The sequence below is a fragment of the Lotus japonicus genome, chromosome 1 (genome assembly GCF_012489685.1).
Source record: "Lotus japonicus ecotype B-129 chromosome 1, LjGifu_v1.2".
Taxonomy (NCBI): Eukaryota; Viridiplantae; Streptophyta; class Magnoliopsida; order Fabales; family Fabaceae; genus Lotus; species Lotus japonicus.
This window is the reverse complement of record NC_080041.1, coordinates 85,677,764-85,697,655: the sequence shown is the minus strand read 5'-3', so window position 1 is coordinate 85,697,655 and position 19,892 is coordinate 85,677,764. Positions and strand designations below refer to the sequence as shown.

The following is a 19,892-nucleotide window of genomic DNA, read 5'->3' as shown; positions in this document are numbered from 1 at the left end:
GGCATTAAAAAAATAATAAAAAATAATAATTTACAATCATATAATTAACATAATTAAACCTATTTCTAATTCTAACCCAAATCTAATTAACAAATCTTAATCACCCCCACTAATCCTAATTCCCCCAAATTACCCCAATTCCCAATTGCATCAACTCAGGGTTCATCTGTTCTTCCTCTTCTTCTCCTTCCCAATCTTCTTCTTCTTCTTCCTCTGCCGTTCTTCTTCTTCCTTTCTTCTTCTCTTTTCTTCTCAAACATCATCCTCTGAATCTCAAACATCACCATAGTCATGCCTGACATAGAGGGGCGAGATCGAGGGCGAGAGAGGGGCGATGGAATCCACATAGATGGACAGAGGAAGCTTCATGGTCGTTTGTAACCATCACGACCATATCCGTGGCGTGGTAGTGCGAAGTGGAAGCATCGTCGTTGACGTTGTAGAATCTGGGTCATGGGTTCAGTGGCTGAAATGGCGAGGGGAAGGTACAATGACCTCGATTCGCAACAGTGAGGTTTTCTGAGTTGAGAATGGAATTTTGGTTGAGTTGAACAAGCTTTTTCGTCGTTTTATTCTCAAAGGTTCCTAAAGGTTCAAGTTTGTTCTCCTTCTAACTTCATCAGTGATTTTTTCTGGGTTGAGTTTTTTTTGGGTTGGGGTGCTTGATCTGAGAAAGAAGGGGAGTTGAAGAGGATGCGGGTTGGGGTTTGAGTTTTTCGTTTTTGGATTTCTGATTTGACATGAGTTTTTGGATTATTTGTTTTTGGCTTTCACTTTCTAAATGCAAACATTGGAGGAAGATGAAAAAGATGAAGGTGGAGGTTTTGTGGGGGAGTTTGATTTTCTGGGTTTTTGTTATAGGTTCTGGAATATACCCATGAAGAACTTGGGAGTTTCGGTTTTTGGCTTTATGGTTTTTTACTTTAATTAATGGGTTTTTGTTTTTGTGTTTGGATTTGAGAGTTTGATTTTCTGTGTTTTTATTATAGGTTCTAGATTTCTTGTTCTTGTTTTGGATTGATGAAGATGAAGATTAGTTTGGGTTCATGGCTGCAAGAGATGTTAGATAATGTTGTTAACTTTTTTTTTTTGGCTGCAGATAAAGTTGTTAACTAAAAAACAATCTTTTGAGTTTTTATTTTTAATTAATAGTTTTAATTTAATTTAATTTAATTATTAATATATATGTGCCATTTAAAATTTAATCAATAATGACGTGGAAAATGCAATGTAAGCGTTTTCCTGCCACTTAGCAAACTCGCCGGAGCTCCGCCCTCCGGCAAGGACTGGCTCCATACGTTTTTCAAAGATAGGGATTTATTCCACAAATTTTTCCGGTCAGGGACCTGGTTCAGACGGCGACACAAAGACAGAGACTAATTTGATGATTAAGCCTTATATTAATATGATTATATTCTTTATTTTTTTTAAAACCAATATGATCATATTCATAATAACAAAGTATAATATTAAAAATCCCAACTTTTTAAGAATAATTATTTGTTCACACCTCAAAATAAGTTGGAAAGAGAATTTGACAAAAAAAAAAGTGGAAAGAGGTGGAGGATGAGAGGGATAAGAAGAAAAGAAAAAGTAAGAGAGGGAAAATATAAGATGTGATAGATAATAAGGGGAGAGAGATAGAAATAAAAATAGGTGTAAATGAAGTGTTTTGAAAATGAGACGTGTATATATCATTGTTGACTTTTCAACCCTAGAAATGTATGTAACTATTTATATATTAACACATGTTCGCTCTGGTGGTAAAGACAGAACACTTCCGCTCAGAAGGTTGTGTGTTCGATTCCTGATACCTATGTGATGATATTTGATGAGCGATTTATAAATATCCCTGGAAGCAACTTGTGATCTCGGAAGCATGTCGTCACTCGTAGTGGTGACAAAGCCAAAACAACCCTCATGAGCTTTATTAGTGAAGCATTGCAACATTCTTCCATTGGCTCTTTTGTTAAGTTGGATGTGAAATGTTGATTTCGTCCAAGTAGTAACTTGATGGGTGTCAGTGACATCATTCGTGACTCCTCTTCTAGGTGGGTGGCACCATGACATGTTTATTTAGCTTCCTTTCATGATAGTGGTTGTCCTCTTCATGTTGATTTTGGCTTTGAAACATGATTTGCTATTGACTTTGAGACTTAGAATATCGTGAGATAATCTTTGAGAGTGATTCATTGGATATCATTCATTTGCTTGATACCTCAACCAGATCTTTTCCCTTGTATGATAATGTTCTAAATGAAGTTATCTTCATTTGCTTTCATCTTTCATGATGTCATTCAAGCACATTCCTAATAAGACAAACATTTATGCAAATTGCTTAGCTACTTTAGGTTTGCGCAAATTAACCTTCACTTTATATAGTTATAACTTCACTAATGAGGTAAGAATCTCAATTAAAGTTGGTCAATCCTTTTCTAATTCATGCCATCTAAAATGAAAATAGAAAACGTAATAAAAAAACCAAAGAGAGAGGAAGAGTAGTGAAGTGAAAAAGCGCGTTTTAACCGGAAACACTCACATAGATCAGGTATAAGTTTAAGGCAGTAGTAGAAACCACACGACAAAGAACCATTCGAACGAGCTCACCTTCTAGATCTCGATCTCGATCTCGATCTCGAACGCCATGGCGTTTTTGAGATCTCTCGCTTTCTCTGCAGTTCTTCTTCTTCTCATTCATGGCGCTCACTGCTTCTACCTCCCCGGTGTCGCTCCACAGGACTTCATAAAGGTAACACCGACTCGTTTCCTTCCTTCATCTGTGGTTGAATGTCACGACTCAGATCTGTGATGGATTTCACGTTCCGTGATGTGATTGATGATGCTAGGTTTTTCTGTATGAAATGTTGAATGTTAATTTCAGTGGATCGTCTTCGTTTCTGTGTTAGGATAGGATTGTGAGGTTGAGGTTTTGATTTCTATTACTTATCTTGCATTTATCAGTCTCAGCATTGCTTATGCTGGTTGAAATTAACTAGAAACAGTTGTTGCTGTTGTTTGATGTGAAACTTGACTATGTATCTTTATAGAATGTTGGAGGATAGGACTGGAAACTAGGGTGTATATAAGTATAACTTGTGGATCGCAGTAGTTCCTTCTATTTTATTGCTTTTCCTGGTATTGAGAAGTTGATTTTTCAATTTTTAGTTGAAATAGTACCATTTGATGCATGCAATTAAAACTTCACAGAAGAAACTGATACGATTCATGATAGTGGAATCGGAAACAACAGATCGTCTTGAAAACCAGTGAATGAAGGATGGGAACTAGACCCTAACTGCGTCGGTCTAGTACCTTTTGTTTGTTTATTGGTTTTCAAGATGATTGGTTGTTTCACCGATCCATTACTGTGAATCGTATCAGAAACTTTTTGACTTCATCCTCCTATCTTTCTAATTTAGGTTTACTGCCTCACTTATTTCTATACCTCTAGTCCTCTGCTTTTTTTCGGTTATTTATAAATAGAATGGACATGTGATCAGATTGCCTTCACGATTGAATTCTTGCATCATGTAACTTTACGCGTAGCTGCTACAATGATACTTATGAATGATAAAAAAACATTTGCCGCTTCCATAGCCCTTTTTAAAGTATTTACTATATACATATACTTGTAATGAACCTGTGCATGGCACGGATGGAGTACGAAGGGCACGAATTTTTAATTTAAAGATATTTGTCATGCATTGTTTGGAATAGGATATTTGTTTTGTCATGCTTTCAATCTGGCCAAGATGAAGAATATTCAGATTTTATTACAGATCCACTTCTTAAGTCATTAACTGACGTTTTAGTTTTTACATATTTCTTTGGTGCAGGGAGATCAATTGCAAGTGAAAGTAAACAAATTATCATCAATAAAGACCCAGCTTCCGTACTCATATTATTCACTTCCTTATTGTGCCCCCAAAAAAATACAGGATAGTGCTGAAAATCTTGGGGAAGTGCTTCGTGGGGACCGCATTGAAAATTCTCGTTATGTGGTCAGTTTTACATATTAACGCTTGGCTACTTAATTTTAGGGGAAATTACAAGATAAGAGTTCTTGGTGAAATGTTTTCAGTTTAATAACAACTAATAACTGAATTGGTTAACCATGTTTGAAGAGTTGTTAACGAGTAATCACTTATTGACTTGATTAACTACGTGAGTGGTTGTTTTAACCTAATTTTGTTTAGCACTCTCTAAAACATTTTTTAACATCTCTTAATATTTATGGTTATTAACTGATTCTGATTCCATGATATTCTGCAGTTTAAAATGCGCGAGCCAGAAATGTGCAATATTGTGTGTAAGATTAAGCTTGATGCTAAAACTGCAAAAGCGTTCAAAGAGAAGATCAATGATGAGTATCGGGTGAACATGTATGTTATATTGTTATTCTAGTATTTGATCTATTATTTTCTGCCACAACCTCGATGTGTTGTATCTTATAATGGTTCTGCCTCTCGTTCACAGGATCCTAGATAACCTTCCTCTAGTTGTTCCCATAAAACGGAATGATCAGGATTCTACTGTTTATCAGCTTGGTTTCCATGTTGGACTCAAAGGCCAGTATAGTGGGGTATGATTACTATTTTTTTAGCTCCATTGCTATTGTTATGAATGCCAAGTAGTGCCTTTACTTACTATATCTGGATGAACAGAGCAAGGAGGAAAAGTTTTTTATTCACAACCATTTGGCATTTACTGTCAAGTATCATAGAGATGTGCAAACTGAATCTGCTAGAATCGTGGGTTTTGAAGTCAAGCCGTTCAGGTCATTATTTTGTGCTACAAATGCTGTGTTAATTTATTCCATTTTATCTTTCTATGATTGTAGGAGTCTTGTGCCTTTTTTACTTGGTTCATCTTTTTGTAGTATTTACTATCTAATATTGAATTTTCAAATTTGAGTTTTAATGTGCAGTGTCAAACACGAATATGAACAAGGTCAATGGTTAGAAAAAAAGACTCGTTTGACAACCTGTGACCCTCATGCTAAACACACCGTTATCAACTCTAACACTCCTCAAGAGGTTGAAGAGAACAAGGAAATTATCTTCACATATGATGTTGATTTCCAGGTGAGATTATGGAGATCTTAATATGGTATAATTGTACTTTCCTTTCCTTTAGAATTGTTGTTGTCATACACGTGTCAAGTAGTAAGGCATTCGGTTTTAGGTGGAACTTCTGGTTTATTATTGGGGTTATAAATTATAAAAAACCTCTTGCATTGGGGGCATTTTTATAATTTGGTATTCTTTTAACAAACTTTTCTTTCTCTTCGATCTAAGTAGAGTCTTCTGTATTATCCTCCACCTTGTTTTGCTTTTATGATGAAATACGTTGTTGGTTGTATTTCTTATTATTTTCTCTTACCTTGGGCTGCTGCTTTCAGGAGAGTGATGTGAAGTGGGCTTCAAGATGGGATGCATATTTGCTCATGAATGATGACCAAATCCACTGGTTCTCAATTGTTAACTCCTTAATGATTGTTCTCTTCCTTTCGGGCATGGTGGCAATGATTATGCTGCGGACCCTGTACCGTGACATTGCAAAATATAATGAGCTTGAAACCCAGGAAGAAGCCCAAGAAGAGACTGGTTGGAAACTTGTCCATGGGGATGTCTTTAGGCCGCCTAGCAACTCAGATTTGCTGTGTGTTTATGTTGGGACTGGCGTTCAGTTCTTTTGGATGGTACTGGTAACCATGATGTTTGCAATCCTCGGGTTCCTTTCTCCTTCAAACCGAGGTGGGTTAATGACAGCCATGCTCTTGCTTTGGGTGTTCATGGGACTTTTCGCTGGTTACTCCTCAGCTCGCCTGTACAAAATGTTCAAAGGATCGGACTGGAAAAAGATTGCCCTCAGGACTGCAACCATGTTCCCTGCAACTGTCTCTCTCATCTTCTTTATATTAAATGCTCTCATATGGGGCCAAAAATCATCTGGAGCTGTGCCATTTGGTACTATGTTTGCTTTGGTCTTTTTATGGTTTGGGATCTCAGTCCCACTTGTTTTTGTGGGTGGCTATGTTGGATTTAAGAAGCCTGCGATTGAGAGTCCTGTGAAGACAAACAAAATCCCAAGGCAGATACCTGAGCAGGCCTGGTACATGAACCCAGTCTTCTCAGTTTTGATTGGGGGAATACTCCCATTCGGAGCTGTTTTCATTGAGCTTTTCTTCATCCTTACCTCAATCTGGTTAAATCAGTTTTACTACATCTTTGGGTTCCTATTTTTGGTCGTCCTCATCCTCATTGTTACCTGTGCTGAAATAACCATTGTGCTCTGCTACTTCCAGTTGTGCAGTGAGGATTACTCGTGGTGGTGGCGGTCATACCTCACCTCTGGTTCTTCTGCACTTTACCTCTTTCTTTATGCAACATTCTACTTCTTCACCAAGCTGGAAATCACAAAGTTGGTATCTGCAATATTTTACTTCGGTTACATGCTTATAGCTTCTTATGCGTTTTTCGTGGTAACCGGAACTATAGGATTTTATGCATGCCTTTGGTTCACAAGGCTTATCTACTCCTCAGTCAAAATTGATTAGTTATAGCTGTCCGCGGCTTGATCAGTCTACAACACTTCTTATAGGATGAAGAAAAGATTGTGTAAGGATTTTGAAATTCATGTACTATCATGTTCAGATGTAACCTATTTTTATGCAATTTTGAATTATGATGACAGCAATTCTTTTGTTTCAGTATAATTTTAATTGCCCGTGTCGAAGTAGGCTTTTTTTCTGTGGCAGATGCTTATATATTATTTTAACAGAACTGTAATCTCATCAATTGGGTGGGCATATGATGAATGATGAATGGATGTATTAGTAGTATAGTTAGTTTGTGGTTAACTGTGGTAAAATTCATGTTGCTAATAGAATTGAATTGAAAATTCATATTAACTAATGCACTCATAAAATTATAAATGCAAAGATATTATATAGAAACAGTTTTTTATCCTCTAAATGATCAGTTAATATGTATGCAAGATTAATAAGGTTACAAAATTTGTTATTTTTTTCCCGTCCTTTTCATGTTGCATTGCAAGGGAAATCGGCAATATACGAATATGTTACTTTGAAAAACCTACACACTGTTAATCACACTCCACTTCTCTCACTCCACACTCGAGAGTGAGCGTGAGTTGAGGTAGATCACCAGTTCATCATAATACAATCTAATGACATCAGTTTTCCTTTCTTGAAAAAAGTTAATATTAATCAAATTATTCAACAATGAAATAAGAGTATAGTATAATCACAATATAATACAAGCCAGTAATATAATCACCCGCTTCTACATAAGCTGGATGGCCTGATGGCCATATAGCTTCCTCATCAAATTTAAGGGTTGTGTGTTCAATACCCGCTCCATGTAAGGATTATGTTAGTGAGTGATATGAGTATCTCTATAAGTAACTTGTGGTCCAAAAACATCCCTTGATCTGTGATCAGAACTGAACTCACTCAAACTTCCAATCATAGAATAAAGCATTTATACACTCAAATTTAAGTTGTAGGTTCATTGGGTACTAAAATAAATTTCGTACCTCTTATATTTTTTTTCGCGCTAATTTAGTGATACATCAATTTGTTTAGCTCTTGTAATTTAAATCTCTCAATCATTTAGTGAAGCATTGCGACATTTTTCTAGATATAGTCATCTCGTTCCTCTTCACGATCAACTTACTCGTCATAATTGTTCCTATGACTCTTTTGTTAAGCTGGATGAGAAATGTTGATTTCGCAAAAGTAGTAACTTGATGAGTGTCAGTCTGATCATTCGTGACTCCTTCCGAGTGGGGCACCATGATAGTGAAGCATTGCGACATTTTTCTAGATATAGTCATCTCGTTCCTCTTCACGATCAACTTACTCGTCATAATTGTTCCTATGACTCTTTTGTTAAGCTGGATGAGAAATGTTAATTTCGCAAAAGTAGTAACTTGATGAGTGTCAGTCTGATCATTCGTGACTCCTTCCGAGTGGGCACCATGTTAGGTTTTTTTAGCTTTCTTTCATAGTAGTTGTCCTCTCCATGCTGAGATTTTAGTTTCGAAGCATGATTTGCTATTGGCTTGGAGCTTAGAATATCATCAAATGATTTTTTAGAGTGATTCATTGGATGTCATTCATTTGCTCTCAACCATGTTATTTCCCTTGTATAATAACATTTTGAATGAGGTTATCTTCATCGTCATTCGCTCACATAATGTCTCTCTCAAGCACGTTTGTCATTAAACAAACTTTTATACAAATTGCTTAGCTGCTTTGAGTTTGCGGAAATCAAGCCTTACTTTATAATTATACCTTCACTAATGAGGTAAGAATCTCAAATTTCTAAAATGAAAATAGAAAACATAATAAAAAAACAAAAGAAAGAAAAGAGTAGTAGTGAAGTGAAAATGAAAATATCAAAATAGGAAATAAGGTGAAGAAAAATGAAAAGCGCGTTTTAACCGGAAGCACTTAACATCAGGTATAAGTTTAAGACAGTAGTGGTGACAATCCCAATTTGCACCGGAGAAGAAGAAAATCAACAACCATCAGATCGCGACTACGATTCTTCACCTGCCATCGCTCACAACTCAACAAAACCACACCGACAAAGAAAATCAACATCCCGATCTCGATCTCGAACGCCATGGCGTTTTTGAGATCTCTCGCTTTCTCCGCAGTTCTTCTTCTTCTCATTCATGGTGCTCACTGCTTCTACCTCCCCGGCGTCGCTCCACAGGACTTTGTGAAGGTAACGCCGACTTGTTTCCTTCATCTGTGATTGATTGAATCTGAGGATTCAGATCTGTGTTGGATTGCACGTAACGTGATGTGATTGATGATTCTAGGTTTTCCAGTTTGTTTAGTTTATCATTGATTTTCTAATTGTTGGAAGAGGATCAGGAAACTGTGTGAAATGTTGAGTCTTAATTTCAGTGGATCGATTCACTTGGTTTTGATTTCTATTACTTATCTTGCATTTATCAGTCTCAGCATTGCTGATGTTGGTTGAAATTAACTAGAAACAGTTTTTGGTGTTGTTTGATGTGAAACTTGGCTATGTATCTTTATAAAATGTTGGAGGATTGGACTGGAAACTAGGGTGTATAAGTATAACTTAGCGGATCGCTCTAGTACCTTCTATTTTATTGCTTTTCTTTGGATTGAGAAGTTGATTTTTTAATATTTAGCTGTAGTACCATTTGATGCATGCAATTGAAACTTCACAGAAGAAGCTGATTTGATTCGTGATAGTGGAATCGGAGACAACGGATGGTCTTGAAAATCGATGAATGAAAGAAAGGAATGTGACACTAACCGCAACCGTCTAGTTCCTTTCGCTCGTTTATTGGTTTTCAAGACGATCTGTTGTTTCACTGATCCATCCATTACTGTGAATTGTATCATAAACTTTTTGGCTTCATCCTCCTTGTCTTCTGCTTTTCATTTTACTTTTGTTTACTGACCCATTTATTTCTATACCTCTAGTCTTCTGCTTTTTAAGGTTATTTATAAATAAAAAGGATGTCATCAGATTGCCTTCACGATTAAATTCTTGCATCCTATAACTTTACGTCGTACCAGCTACTGTGGCACTTATGAATGATAGAAAAAAATATTTGACCGCTTGTAGCCCCTTTTAAAGTATTCACTATGCATATAAGACAGTTTGGTATTCAATTGCCATACATTGTTTCAAATAGGATATTTGTTTTTGTCATGCTCTCAATCTGGCCAAGGTGAATAATGCTCAGATTTTATTACAGATCCACTTCTTAAGTCATTAACTGACGTTTTAGTTTTTACATATTTCTTTGGTGCAGGGAGATCCATTGCAAGTGAAAGTAAACAAATTAACATCAATAAAGACCCAGCTGCCATACTCATATTATTCACTTCCTTATTGTGCCCCCAAAAAAATTCAGGACAGTGCAGAAAATCTTGGGGAAGTGCTTCGTGGGGACCGCATTGAAAATTCTCGTTATGTGGTCAGTATTACATATTAATTCGTGGCTAATTAATTTTAGGTAAATTACAAGATAGGATTCTTGGTGAAATATTTTCAGTTTAGTAACAACTAGCCACTGAATTGATTAACCATGTTTGAAGAGTTGTTAATGAGTAATCACTTAACTTGATTAACTACATGAGTGGTTGTTTTAACCTAATTTTGTTTAGCACTCTCTTAAACATTTTTTAACATCTCTTAATATTTATGGTTATTAACTGATCCTTATTCCATGATATTCTGCAGTTCAAAATGCGCGAGCCAGAAATGTGCAATATTGTGTGTAAGATTAAGCTTGATGCTAAAACTGCAAAAGCGTTCAAAGAGAAGATCAATGATGAGTATCGGGTGAACATGTATGTTACATTGTTAATCTATTATTTTCTGCCACAACCTCGATGTGTTGTATCTTATAACGGTTCTGCCTCTAATTCACAGGATCCTAGATAACCTTCCTCTAGTTGTTCCCATAAAACGGAATGATCAGGATTCTACTGTTTATCAGCTTGGTTTCCATGTTGGACTCAAAGGCCAGTATAGTGGGGTATGATTACTATTTTTTAGCTCCATTGCTATTGTTATGAATGCCAAGTAGTGCCTTTACTTACTTTATCTGGATGCACAGAGCAAGGAGGAAAAGTTTTTTATTCACAACCATTTGGCATTTACTGTCAAGTATCATAGAGATGTGCAAACTGAATCCTCTAGAATCGTGGGTTTTGAGGTCAAGCCATTCAGGTCATTATTTTATGCTACAAATGCTGTGTTAATTTATTCCATTTTATTTTCTATGATTGTAGGAGTCTTGTGCATGGGGTTGTCTTTTATAATTGGTTCATCTTTTTGTTGTATTTACTATCTAATAGTGAATTCTCAAATCTGAGTTTTGATGTGCAGTGTCAAACACGAATATGAACAAGGTCAATGGTTTGAAAAGAAGACTCGTTTGACAACCTGTGACCCTCATGCTAAACACACCGTTATCAACTCTAACACTCCTCAAGAGGTTGAAGAGAACAAGGAAATTATCTTCACATATGATGTTGATTTCCAGGTGAGATTATGGAGATCTTAATATAGTATAATTGTACTTTCCTTTCCTTTAGAAGTTTTATTGTCATACTCAAGTCAAGTAGTAAGGCATTCAGTTTTATATGGAAATTCTTGTTTGTTGCTGGGGTTATAAAATATAAAAAAAACTTTTGCATTGGGGGGCATTTTTATAGTTTGGTATTCTTTTAACTAACTTTTCTTTCTCTTCCATCTAAGTTGACTCTTCTGTGTTATCCTCCTCCTTGTTTTGTTTTTACGATGAAATACGTTGGTGGTTGTATTTCTTATTATTTTCTCTTATCTTGTGCTGCTGCTTTCAGGAAAGTGATGTGAAGTGGGCTTCAAGATGGGATGCATATTTGCTCATGAATGATGACCAAATCCACTGGTTCTCAATTGTTAACTCCTTAATGATTGTTCTCTTCCTTTCGGGCATGGTGGCAATGATTATGCTGCGGACCCTGTACCGTGACATTGCAAAATATAATGAGCTTGAGACCCAGGAAGAAGCCCAAGAAGAGACTGGTTGGAAACTTGTTCACGGGGATGTCTTTAGGCCCCCTAGCAACTCTGATTTGCTGTGTGTTTATGTTGGGACTGGTGTTCAGTTCTTTTGGATGGTACTAGTAACCATGATGTTTGCCATCCTCGGGTTCCTTTCTCCTTCAAACCGAGGTGGGCTAATGACAGCCATGCTCTTGCTTTGGGTGTTCATGGGAATTTTCGCTGGTTACTCCTCAGCTCGCTTGTACAAAATGTTCAAAGGATCGGACTGGAAAAAGATTTCCCTCAGGACTGCAACCATGTTTCCTGCAACTGTCTCTCTCATCTTCTTTATATTAAATGCTCTCATATGGGGCCAAAAATCATCTGGAGCTGTGCCATTTGGTACTATGTTTGCTCTGGTCTTTTTATGGTTTGGGATCTCAGTCCCACTTGTTTTTGTGGGCGGCTATGTTGGATTTAAGAAGCCTGCGATTGAGAATCCTGTGAAGACAAACAAAATCCCAAGGCAGATACCTGAGCAGGCCTGGTACATGAACCCAGTCTTCTCTGTTTTGATTGGGGGAATACTCCCATTCGGAGCTGTTTTCATTGAACTTTTCTTCATCCTTACCTCAATCTGGTTAAATCAGTTTTACTACATCTTTGGATTCCTATTTTTGGTCCTCCTCATCCTCATTGTCACCTGTGCTGAAATAACCATTGTGCTCTGCTACTTCCAGTTGTGCAGTGAGGATTACTTGTGGTGGTGGCGGTCATACCTCACCTCTGGTTCTTCTGCACTTTACCTCTTTCTTTATGCAACATTCTACTTCTTCACCAAGCTTGAAATCACAAAGTTGGTGTCTGCAATATTTTACTTTGGGTACATGCTTATAGCTTCTTATGCGTTTTTCGTGGTAACCGGTACTATTGGATTTTATGCATGCCTTTGGTTCACTCGGCTCATATACTCCTCAGTCAAAATTGATTAGTTATAGCCTGTCAGCGGCTTGGATTAGTCTACAACACTTCTTAAAGGATGAAGAACTGATTGTGTAAGGATTTTGAAATTCATGTACTCACTCTATCTTGTTCAGATGTAACCTATTTTATGCAATTTTGAATTGTGATGTCAACTATTCTTTTGTTTCAGTATCATTTTAATTGCCTTTGTCAAAGTAGGCTTTTTTCTGTGGTAGATCAGATATACCATTTGGACAGAATTGTAATCTCAACAATTGGGTGGGCATATGATGAATGAATGAGTCTTTAACTTCAGACTAGTTATTTGCTGTGCTTCCAAGAAAGCAGAATCTGTTTAAGATTGCTATAGCGGCACAACCTCTGTTCTCGTGATTGCTTTCCTCACTGTCATTCAGCAAAAGATGATTATTCAATGATTAATATTTTTTTTTGACTTCCAATGATTAATTTAAATTGTCTGCAAACGTGCAAAATTTAAGATCTATCTCCGATAAGAATCACAGGCCTGAAGACTGAATACCTCCCCATCACAATATGACACTTTAGGAATGTTGCTACTTGTGAAGGAGTGGTTAGGTATTCTTTTGTTGCTTTGATTTTGCTTCCTCGAAGAAGATAAGTCCTTGTTCTCCTCTCATGCGGAGCTATGGGAGTTATTGTTGGGATTAAGAGTTATTGTTGGGATTAAGGTTGCTCCGCCAAGGAGACTCGAAAAGGTTATTACTGAATTGAATTCTTCCTGTAGTGTTAATTTTTTGGGATTCGAGTGTGCTGATTCTCATCTGTGCGCGCAAATGTCGAGTCAGATAAGTTTTGCTTTAGATAGTTTTGGTTATCGTATGAGCTTATAGTTTGTTTGTGATTTCGTTTCTTTGAGCGCCTTTAGCCCTCTTAACTCATCGGAAAAAAATGTGTAAAAATGAGTGTATAGTCAATTTACTGAAAAATTCTCTGATAAAGGGATTAATTTTCCAAATACAGTGAAGGGGTTAAAAGATCCTTCTAACTATCATAATTTCATACACATACTTTAAAGATCAAACCTAAGTAATCCAAACCCATCTACTCTGACTAAACATGTTAATAATAATATCTTTTTTTTTTGAAACTAATAATAATATCATCCTAGCACTTGTTTTTCAGTTTTTCTTATAACCCCATCCTAACCTGAACAAAAATTTCCAACGCCTACCATTTTGATATTTTTTTTTAACCGAATTTAGCGTTTAACACTCATTTTCTGCTTGAATTACACATTGACTGTGAAATCTCAGAGTTCTGAAATTGCAATCCAATTTCAATTCCCACATTTTCTACCGAGTGAATCACCATTTTGGTCCCTGAGATTGTAAGCGTCGGTCATAGTAGTCCCTGGGTTTCATTAATGGTGAAAAAAATCCCTGAGTTTGTCTCCGTCGGTCATAGTAGTCCCTAACCACGTTGGGCCGTTAGTCCCTGGGACGGAAAAGTGACATGTCACTTTAATTGACACCTTGGCTTGCCCCCGTGTCGTGCCACGTGTCATAAGTTACTTTCCCCCCAAAAATCTTTATTTCACAATGATCCCTGATGACGTGGCACCTCCCCATTGGACCAATATGTGGGCAAATTAGTCCCTGCCAACCTATGATCATAATACGTTGTAGAGTAGAGAGAGCGAGTGTCAGACCATCTTCTTCTTCCTTACCCATTGCAGAGAGAAAAGCTTCAACCTTTGAGAGGATTAGGTTGAAAAACACTGGTTCCCGAGCGGCGGTGAAGTTGGGTGTGTTCGTTGTTGTTGTCTGGTGAAGGACGACGACCGACGGTGACGAGTTCCACGGTGTGTCTTCATCGTTCTTCACGACGTAAAGGTGTGTTTTTGCTTTAAGTTTCATCGTTATTTTCGTCTTCTATTTCATGGTTTTATTTGTGTTAGTGTTCGAATGGATGTTAGGTTGGTGTTTGTGTAGTGAGATTTTGGGTCTGGTTGTTGGATTTTATTTGGGGTTGGGGTTTATGATGATACATGCTATTATGGGAAAATGAAGAAAAGTTTTGTTTTTTCTATTTGTGTTCTAACCCGGCGTGCTTTGTTGAGTTGATTTGTGGTGGTTTTGAACGTTTTGATGTTATGTGAAAAACCCCAAATTTTGTACTGAGAAAACCAAAAAAAATTTCATGATATTATTTCTAATTTTGTGTGTCATGCAATGCAGATGATTAATCGCAGGATGACTCTAATTTTGCACCATGGTGGAAATCTAGTGACAAATGCTGAGCCTGATGGTGTTGGTGTGTTGTATGATGGAGGTGAAATGTGTGTGTGGGAAGACATTGATGTGGATACATTCAATGTATTTATGCTGGAAGCATTAGCCAAAGAACACTACTACCACAGCTTTAGCAAAATATGGTTTCGGAATCATGGAGCTGAAGAAGGGATAATGGATCTCATTAAGGTTGAAGGGGATGATTCTATAAGAGACATGTTCATAGTTGCTAGGAAGAACAACTGGGAGATAGAAGTCTACTTTGAGCATATTATGAATCATGAGGAATTTATTGTGCATGGACCTCCTGATGCAGTGGTGCCTAGTGAAGATGATGATGATGTGGAGATCATACCAAATGCTGAAAATGTTGTAGAACCAGAGGGAAGCAAAGTAGCTGATATTGCAAGCAGAGTTCCTGATCCAGTGGTGGCTAGTGATGATGATGATGATGTGGAGATCATACCAAATGCTGAAAATGATCAAAGCATGCATGTGGACAGTAATGAAGACAATGAGGACAATGTTGAGCTGATGATGAGTGAACAAATGTTGGCTGATATAGATGCATGTGTTGACAGATTTATGGAAAGGGATGATACTGCTAATGGGAAGGGGAAGAAGGGAAGCACAAAGGAGAAAGGGAAGAAGGCAAGCAGAGATGAAAAGGGGAAGAAGCCAAGCAAGGGGAAGAAGCCAGTCACAAAGGAGAAAGACTTGAAGGGGAAGAAACCAATGGTGGGAAAGAAAAGGTGTAATTCAGAGACTGATACCAGTGAAACACAATCCTATTATGGAAGTGGTTCTGAGAGTTCTGATGATGAAGACAGTGCATATGAGCCAACACATGTGGAAGAGCAGGAGTGGTCATGTGAAGAACATAGTGAGAACTACCATAGTGAAGAGCTAAACAGCCCTGTAAGTACTGATGATGAAGGCAACTCAAGAAGAAAGGGAGTTTTCCCTCAATTCAAAGAAGGTTCAGGCTTTGGGCAAGTTCACTTGGAGCTTGGAATGGAATTTGCTGATCTGGGCACATTTAAACAAGCTGTGAGAGACTACACCATACAAGCAGGGAGACAAATGAGGTGGTTGAAAAATGATAGTGTGAGGTGCAGGGCTGGATGCAGGGTGGAAAAGTGTCCTTGGGTGATATTCTGTGCATGGAGCAATGCAACAAAAAGCTTCCAAATTAAAACTTTTGATGACATACACACTTGCTGCAGAGGCTTCAAGAACAAGCAAGCAAATACAAAGTGGGTGGCTGGAAAGCTTGTGGACAGAATTAGAACACAACCAAACCTTACTCACTCTGAGGCATTTGATGTAATGAAGATTGAATATGGAGTTGTTTTGGATGACACCAAAATCTTCAGGGCAATGAAGCAGGCAAGGAAGGCTGTGGAAGGAAGTGAAGCAGAGCAGTATGGCAGGTTATGGGACTACTGCCATGAACTAATGAGGAGCAACCCCGGTTCCACAGTGAAGATGGATTGCATTCCAATCACTGATTCTCCACCCCAATTCCAAAGGATCTACATTTGCCTGGATGCATGTAAGAGGGGCTTCAGAGCAGGATGTAGACCTGTAATTGGGCTTGATGGATGCTTCTTGAAGGGATATTTTGGAGGCCAGCTCCTGTCAGCTGTTGCACAGGATGCAAACAACCAAATTTATGTGGTAGCTTATGCAGTGGTTGATGTTGAGAATAAAGACAACTGGAAGTGGTTCCTTGAGCTTTTGCATGGGGATTTGGGGGATTATAGGCAACATGGCTGGCATTTCATGTCTGATATGCAAAAGGTAAATTTAAGTCAATTATTTTTTCTATTTGCTCGAAAAGATGAGGGACTAATATGCCCTTTATATGATTAGTTTAGGGACTAACATTGAATCTTATATTATTGTTACAGGGCTTGATTCCAGCACTGCAAGAGGTCATGCCTGGTGCTCAACACAGGTACTGTGTAATGCATCTTTGGAGAAATTTTACAAAGCAATGGAAGGATAAGGAGTTAAAAAATGCTGTGTGGGCGTGTTCAAGAGCTACCACTGTTGTGGAATTCAATAAGAAGATGGATAGGGTGAAGAGGAAGAACCTGGCTGCCTGGACTTATCTGAATAAGTGGCCAACGAATTCATGGACCAAGGCTTATTTCACTGAGTTCACTAAATGTGACAACATCTGCAACAATGCATGTGAAGTGTTCAATGCCAAGATTTTGAGGTATAGAGGGAAGCCAATACTGACACTACTAGAGGAGGTGAGGTGCTATATTATGAGGACTATTGCAAACAACAAGATGAAGCTGAATGGACATTTGGGTACTCTACCACCAATGCAACAAAGGAGGCTTGACATTGAGAAAGAAGAGAGTAGGAAGTGGACTACAACATGGACAACTGATGGTGAAAAATATGAGGTAGCTATTTGGGATACTAGAGTTGGTGTGGATTTATTGGCCCAGACATGTACTTGTAGATTCTGGCAATTGAGTGGCATGCCATGTAAGCATGCATGTGCAGCTATTGGTTGGAAGAATATGAGGCCAGAGGACCATTGTCATGCTTGGTTGACAATGGGAGCTTACAGAAGCACCTATGAGTTTGCAATTCAGCCAACAAATGGTCCAAATTACTGGGAAGAAACTCCTTATCTGAGGCCAATCCCACCTAAGCTGAAGAGAAAAGCAGGGAGACCAAAGAAGAATAGGAGAAGAGATAGCACTGAGGCAGCTCCAAGTGGGACAACACCTAGTGGGACAACACCTAGTGGGACAACACCTAGTGGGGCAACAAGATCTACTCAAGCTGGGAATGCTCAGGCAGGTGGGAGAAGGACTAGGATTAGGAGAGCTCTTGGTGAAACTAGATGTTCAAGGTGTGGGTTATATGGTCATAACACCAGAACTTGTCATCATCAGGGTGTTGCACTGATGCCTAGGAATTGGGTTCCACCACACCCTGAGGAAAATGAAGGCAATGATCAAGGTCACCAAACTGAGATTGACCTCTCACAAACTGCTCCAAATGAAGAACCATTGTCTCAGCCTATAGCACAGGTATAATCATGCATATTATACTCTCACAAACTGCATATTATCATGCATATTATACTCATGCATATTATATCTTGTTTGTAGGCACCTAATTCCCAAGCCCAAGTTCCAAACAATCAAACTAGGCCACCAAGGAAGCCTAGGCAGCCTAGGGCTTCTGTGCATGTGGCTGGGCCTCCTGTGCATATGACTGGGCCTTCTATGCATATGCCTGGGCCTTCTGTGCCTCAGCCTGGGCCTTCTATGCATGTGCCTGGGCCTTCTGTGCCTCAGCCTAGGCCTTCTATGCCTCAGCCTATGCCTCCAATTAGAGCCTCTGCATTCAGGGCCCCTCGTTTTGCAAACAGGCCATGGTCAGCCCCAGCTCCCCTTGCAGTCCAACCAGGTTTGCAGATCAGGAGTTCACCCACACCTGGACCAGTATCAAATGAGCCCCGTATGCCTACAATGACCTTCATACCAACTCCTAGGACAAGGCCAATGCAAGGTGATCAGAACAAGTGAAGAATTGCAGCATGGAAAGATTTTTTTTGATATCCCTATCCATAGTATGATGGGACTGTAACTTTTCTGGAATAGTGGTGCTTTAAATTGTTGATGGGAACATAAATTATGTCCTTTTATTTATTTGCTATCCAGTAGGTAACTTAATTAGACATATGATGTATTTTGATGAGTATGATATCTTTGATGATCTCAGGGCATTACTTGATTCAGTTTGACATCTATCCATGGTTCCTTCATTGCATATTTTTTGATATCCCTATCCATAGTATGATGGGATTGTAATTTTGAACAGAATGGATGTGCAATCTACAATTTTATGATCATGTGATATCTTTATTATCAATGACAAAACTATGATAGTGCATTACTTAAATTGATTTCTTATTTAGTATTATCATTTGCTTGAATAGACCACAAAACTATGATAGTGCATTACTTAAATTTTCATGTCCATATATTGATTGATTGCATCAGGTCAGCTTACAAACATATTTCAACCAATACAAACATAACCATGTCCCTTATATCCCCCTTATAACAACAAAAGACATGCCAATCACCATAAACATAACCAATACACAAACAAGACCTCTAAGCATCCTAAGTTCTACATTCTTAAACTTGTTCTGCTCCTCAACCAAGGCAACATTCTTCTCCAGAACCCCCTTTATCGTTCTCAACTCCTCAATCAGACATTCATTTTTCAGCATAACTTCCTTCATCATTGAGAGTTCCTCAAGCATAGCATCATTCTTGACCACAAGCTCCTTCAATAGCATAGAGTCTTCAGCCTTCATACCCAGACCACTGGATTCATCTGTGTCCGCTACATCATCTACCCATCGAAAAAAATTGCAGTTTGACTCATGACCCTGTGACATGTGAACTTCAGAAAAAGAAGGATGAGAACAGAGGAAGATGAAAATGAGGAAGAAGACCATACCTTGGGTAGATAGCAACAATAAAAAGCTTTCCCTGGGTTCGCGTCTGTCCTCGACACCCTCACCTTTGCCTCTTCACCGCATTTGCATCGAGGGTTTCCGCCGTTAACAGATGAGCTACCGCCACCATTTCCCTTCGTGCTTGACCTCTGTTGAACGCGGCCTTTGAAACCCTCACCCGTTGTCATGTTCGATTCAACAATAAAGAGCACAGGAATTGCAGTTTGGAGAGAAATCGAGAAGGAATTTTGGAGATTCAGAGGAATTGGGGATTTGGATATGGTTCTAGGGTTCACTGATTTGGGAATTTTAAACCCAATTCGAAGGGACTAAAATGATCGATTTAATCTCCTTATAACTTTGTCCTACGTGGCTGAGTCTATGTGTCACTTAACGTTGGTTCCATCCCAGGGACTAACGGCCCAACGTGGTTAGGGACTACTATGACCGACGGAGACAAACTCAGGGATTTTTTTCACCATTAATGAAACCCAGGGACTACTATGACCGACGCTTACAATCTCAGGGACCAAAATGGTGATTCACTCATTTTCTACCCGTTATTTAACGTTACAATGCCACAACAACCGACAC

At 38.4% G+C, this 19,892-nt stretch overlaps 3 protein-coding genes across 3 annotated transcripts; 2 read left to right on the top strand and 1 right to left on the bottom strand.

Annotated features, from left to right (window-relative positions):
* Nucleotides 1-2,506: 2,506 nt before the first annotated feature.
* LOC130726263 (transmembrane 9 superfamily member 8) lies at nucleotides 2,507-6,752 on the top strand. Its single transcript, XM_057577513.1, has 7 exons — nucleotides 2,507-2,749; nucleotides 3,837-4,001; nucleotides 4,273-4,382; nucleotides 4,477-4,582; nucleotides 4,665-4,777; nucleotides 4,928-5,084; nucleotides 5,402-6,752. Exons 1-7 carry the CDS (start codon nucleotides 2,645-2,647, stop codon nucleotides 6,557-6,559), a joined length of 1,914 nt encoding a protein of 637 aa, XP_057433496.1. The 5' UTR covers nucleotides 2,507-2,644; the 3' UTR covers nucleotides 6,560-6,752.
* A 1,744-nt stretch (nucleotides 6,753-8,496) lies between these two features.
* LOC130726228 (transmembrane 9 superfamily member 8-like) lies at nucleotides 8,497-12,833 on the top strand. Its single transcript, XM_057577466.1, has 7 exons — nucleotides 8,497-8,759; nucleotides 9,832-9,996; nucleotides 10,263-10,372; nucleotides 10,455-10,560; nucleotides 10,642-10,754; nucleotides 10,914-11,070; nucleotides 11,390-12,833. The coding sequence occupies exons 1-7, from the start codon at nucleotides 8,655-8,657 to the stop codon at nucleotides 12,545-12,547; spliced, it is 1,914 nt and encodes a 637-aa protein (XP_057433449.1). The 5' UTR covers nucleotides 8,497-8,654; the 3' UTR covers nucleotides 12,548-12,833.
* Nucleotides 12,834-18,836: 6,003 nt separating this feature from the next.
* Nucleotides 18,837-19,763, bottom strand: LOC130726244 (uncharacterized). The gene is made up of 2 exons (XM_057577483.1): nucleotides 19,301-19,763; nucleotides 18,837-19,229 (listed from the first exon to the last, which is right to left on the bottom strand). Exons 1-2 carry the CDS (start codon nucleotides 19,484-19,486, stop codon nucleotides 18,879-18,881), a joined length of 537 nt encoding a protein of 178 aa, XP_057433466.1. The 5' UTR covers nucleotides 19,487-19,763; the 3' UTR covers nucleotides 18,837-18,878.
* Nucleotides 19,764-19,892: the final 129 nt, after the last annotated feature.

Excerpts from the sequence above, each read along its gene's own strand:
- LOC130726228 (XM_057577466.1), top strand. The coding sequence starts at position 8,655 with ATGGCGTTTTTGAGATCTCTCGCTTTCTCCGCAGTTCTTCTTCTTCTC. Across the intron at positions 8,760-9,831 it reads CTCCACAGGACTTTGTGAAG|GGAGATCCATTGCAAGTGAA; the intron begins GTAACGCCGACT and ends TCTTTGGTGCAG. Across the intron at positions 9,997-10,262 it reads TTGAAAATTCTCGTTATGTG|TTCAAAATGCGCGAGCCAGA; the intron begins GTCAGTATTACA and ends GATATTCTGCAG.
- LOC130726244 (XM_057577483.1), bottom strand. The coding sequence starts at position 19,486 with ATGACAACGGGTGAGGGTTTCAAAGGCCGCGTTCAACAGAGGTCAAGC. Across the intron at positions 19,230-19,300 it reads ATTGTTGCTATCTACCCAAG|GGTCATGAGTCAAACTGCAA; the intron begins GTATGGTCTTCT and ends CACATGTCACAG.
- LOC130726263 (XM_057577513.1), top strand. The coding sequence starts at position 2,645 with ATGGCGTTTTTGAGATCTCTCGCTTTCTCTGCAGTTCTTCTTCTTCTC. Across the intron at positions 2,750-3,836 it reads CTCCACAGGACTTCATAAAG|GGAGATCAATTGCAAGTGAA; the intron begins GTAACACCGACT and ends TCTTTGGTGCAG. Across the intron at positions 4,383-4,476 it reads GATGAGTATCGGGTGAACAT|GATCCTAGATAACCTTCCTC; the intron begins GTATGTTATATT and ends TCTCGTTCACAG.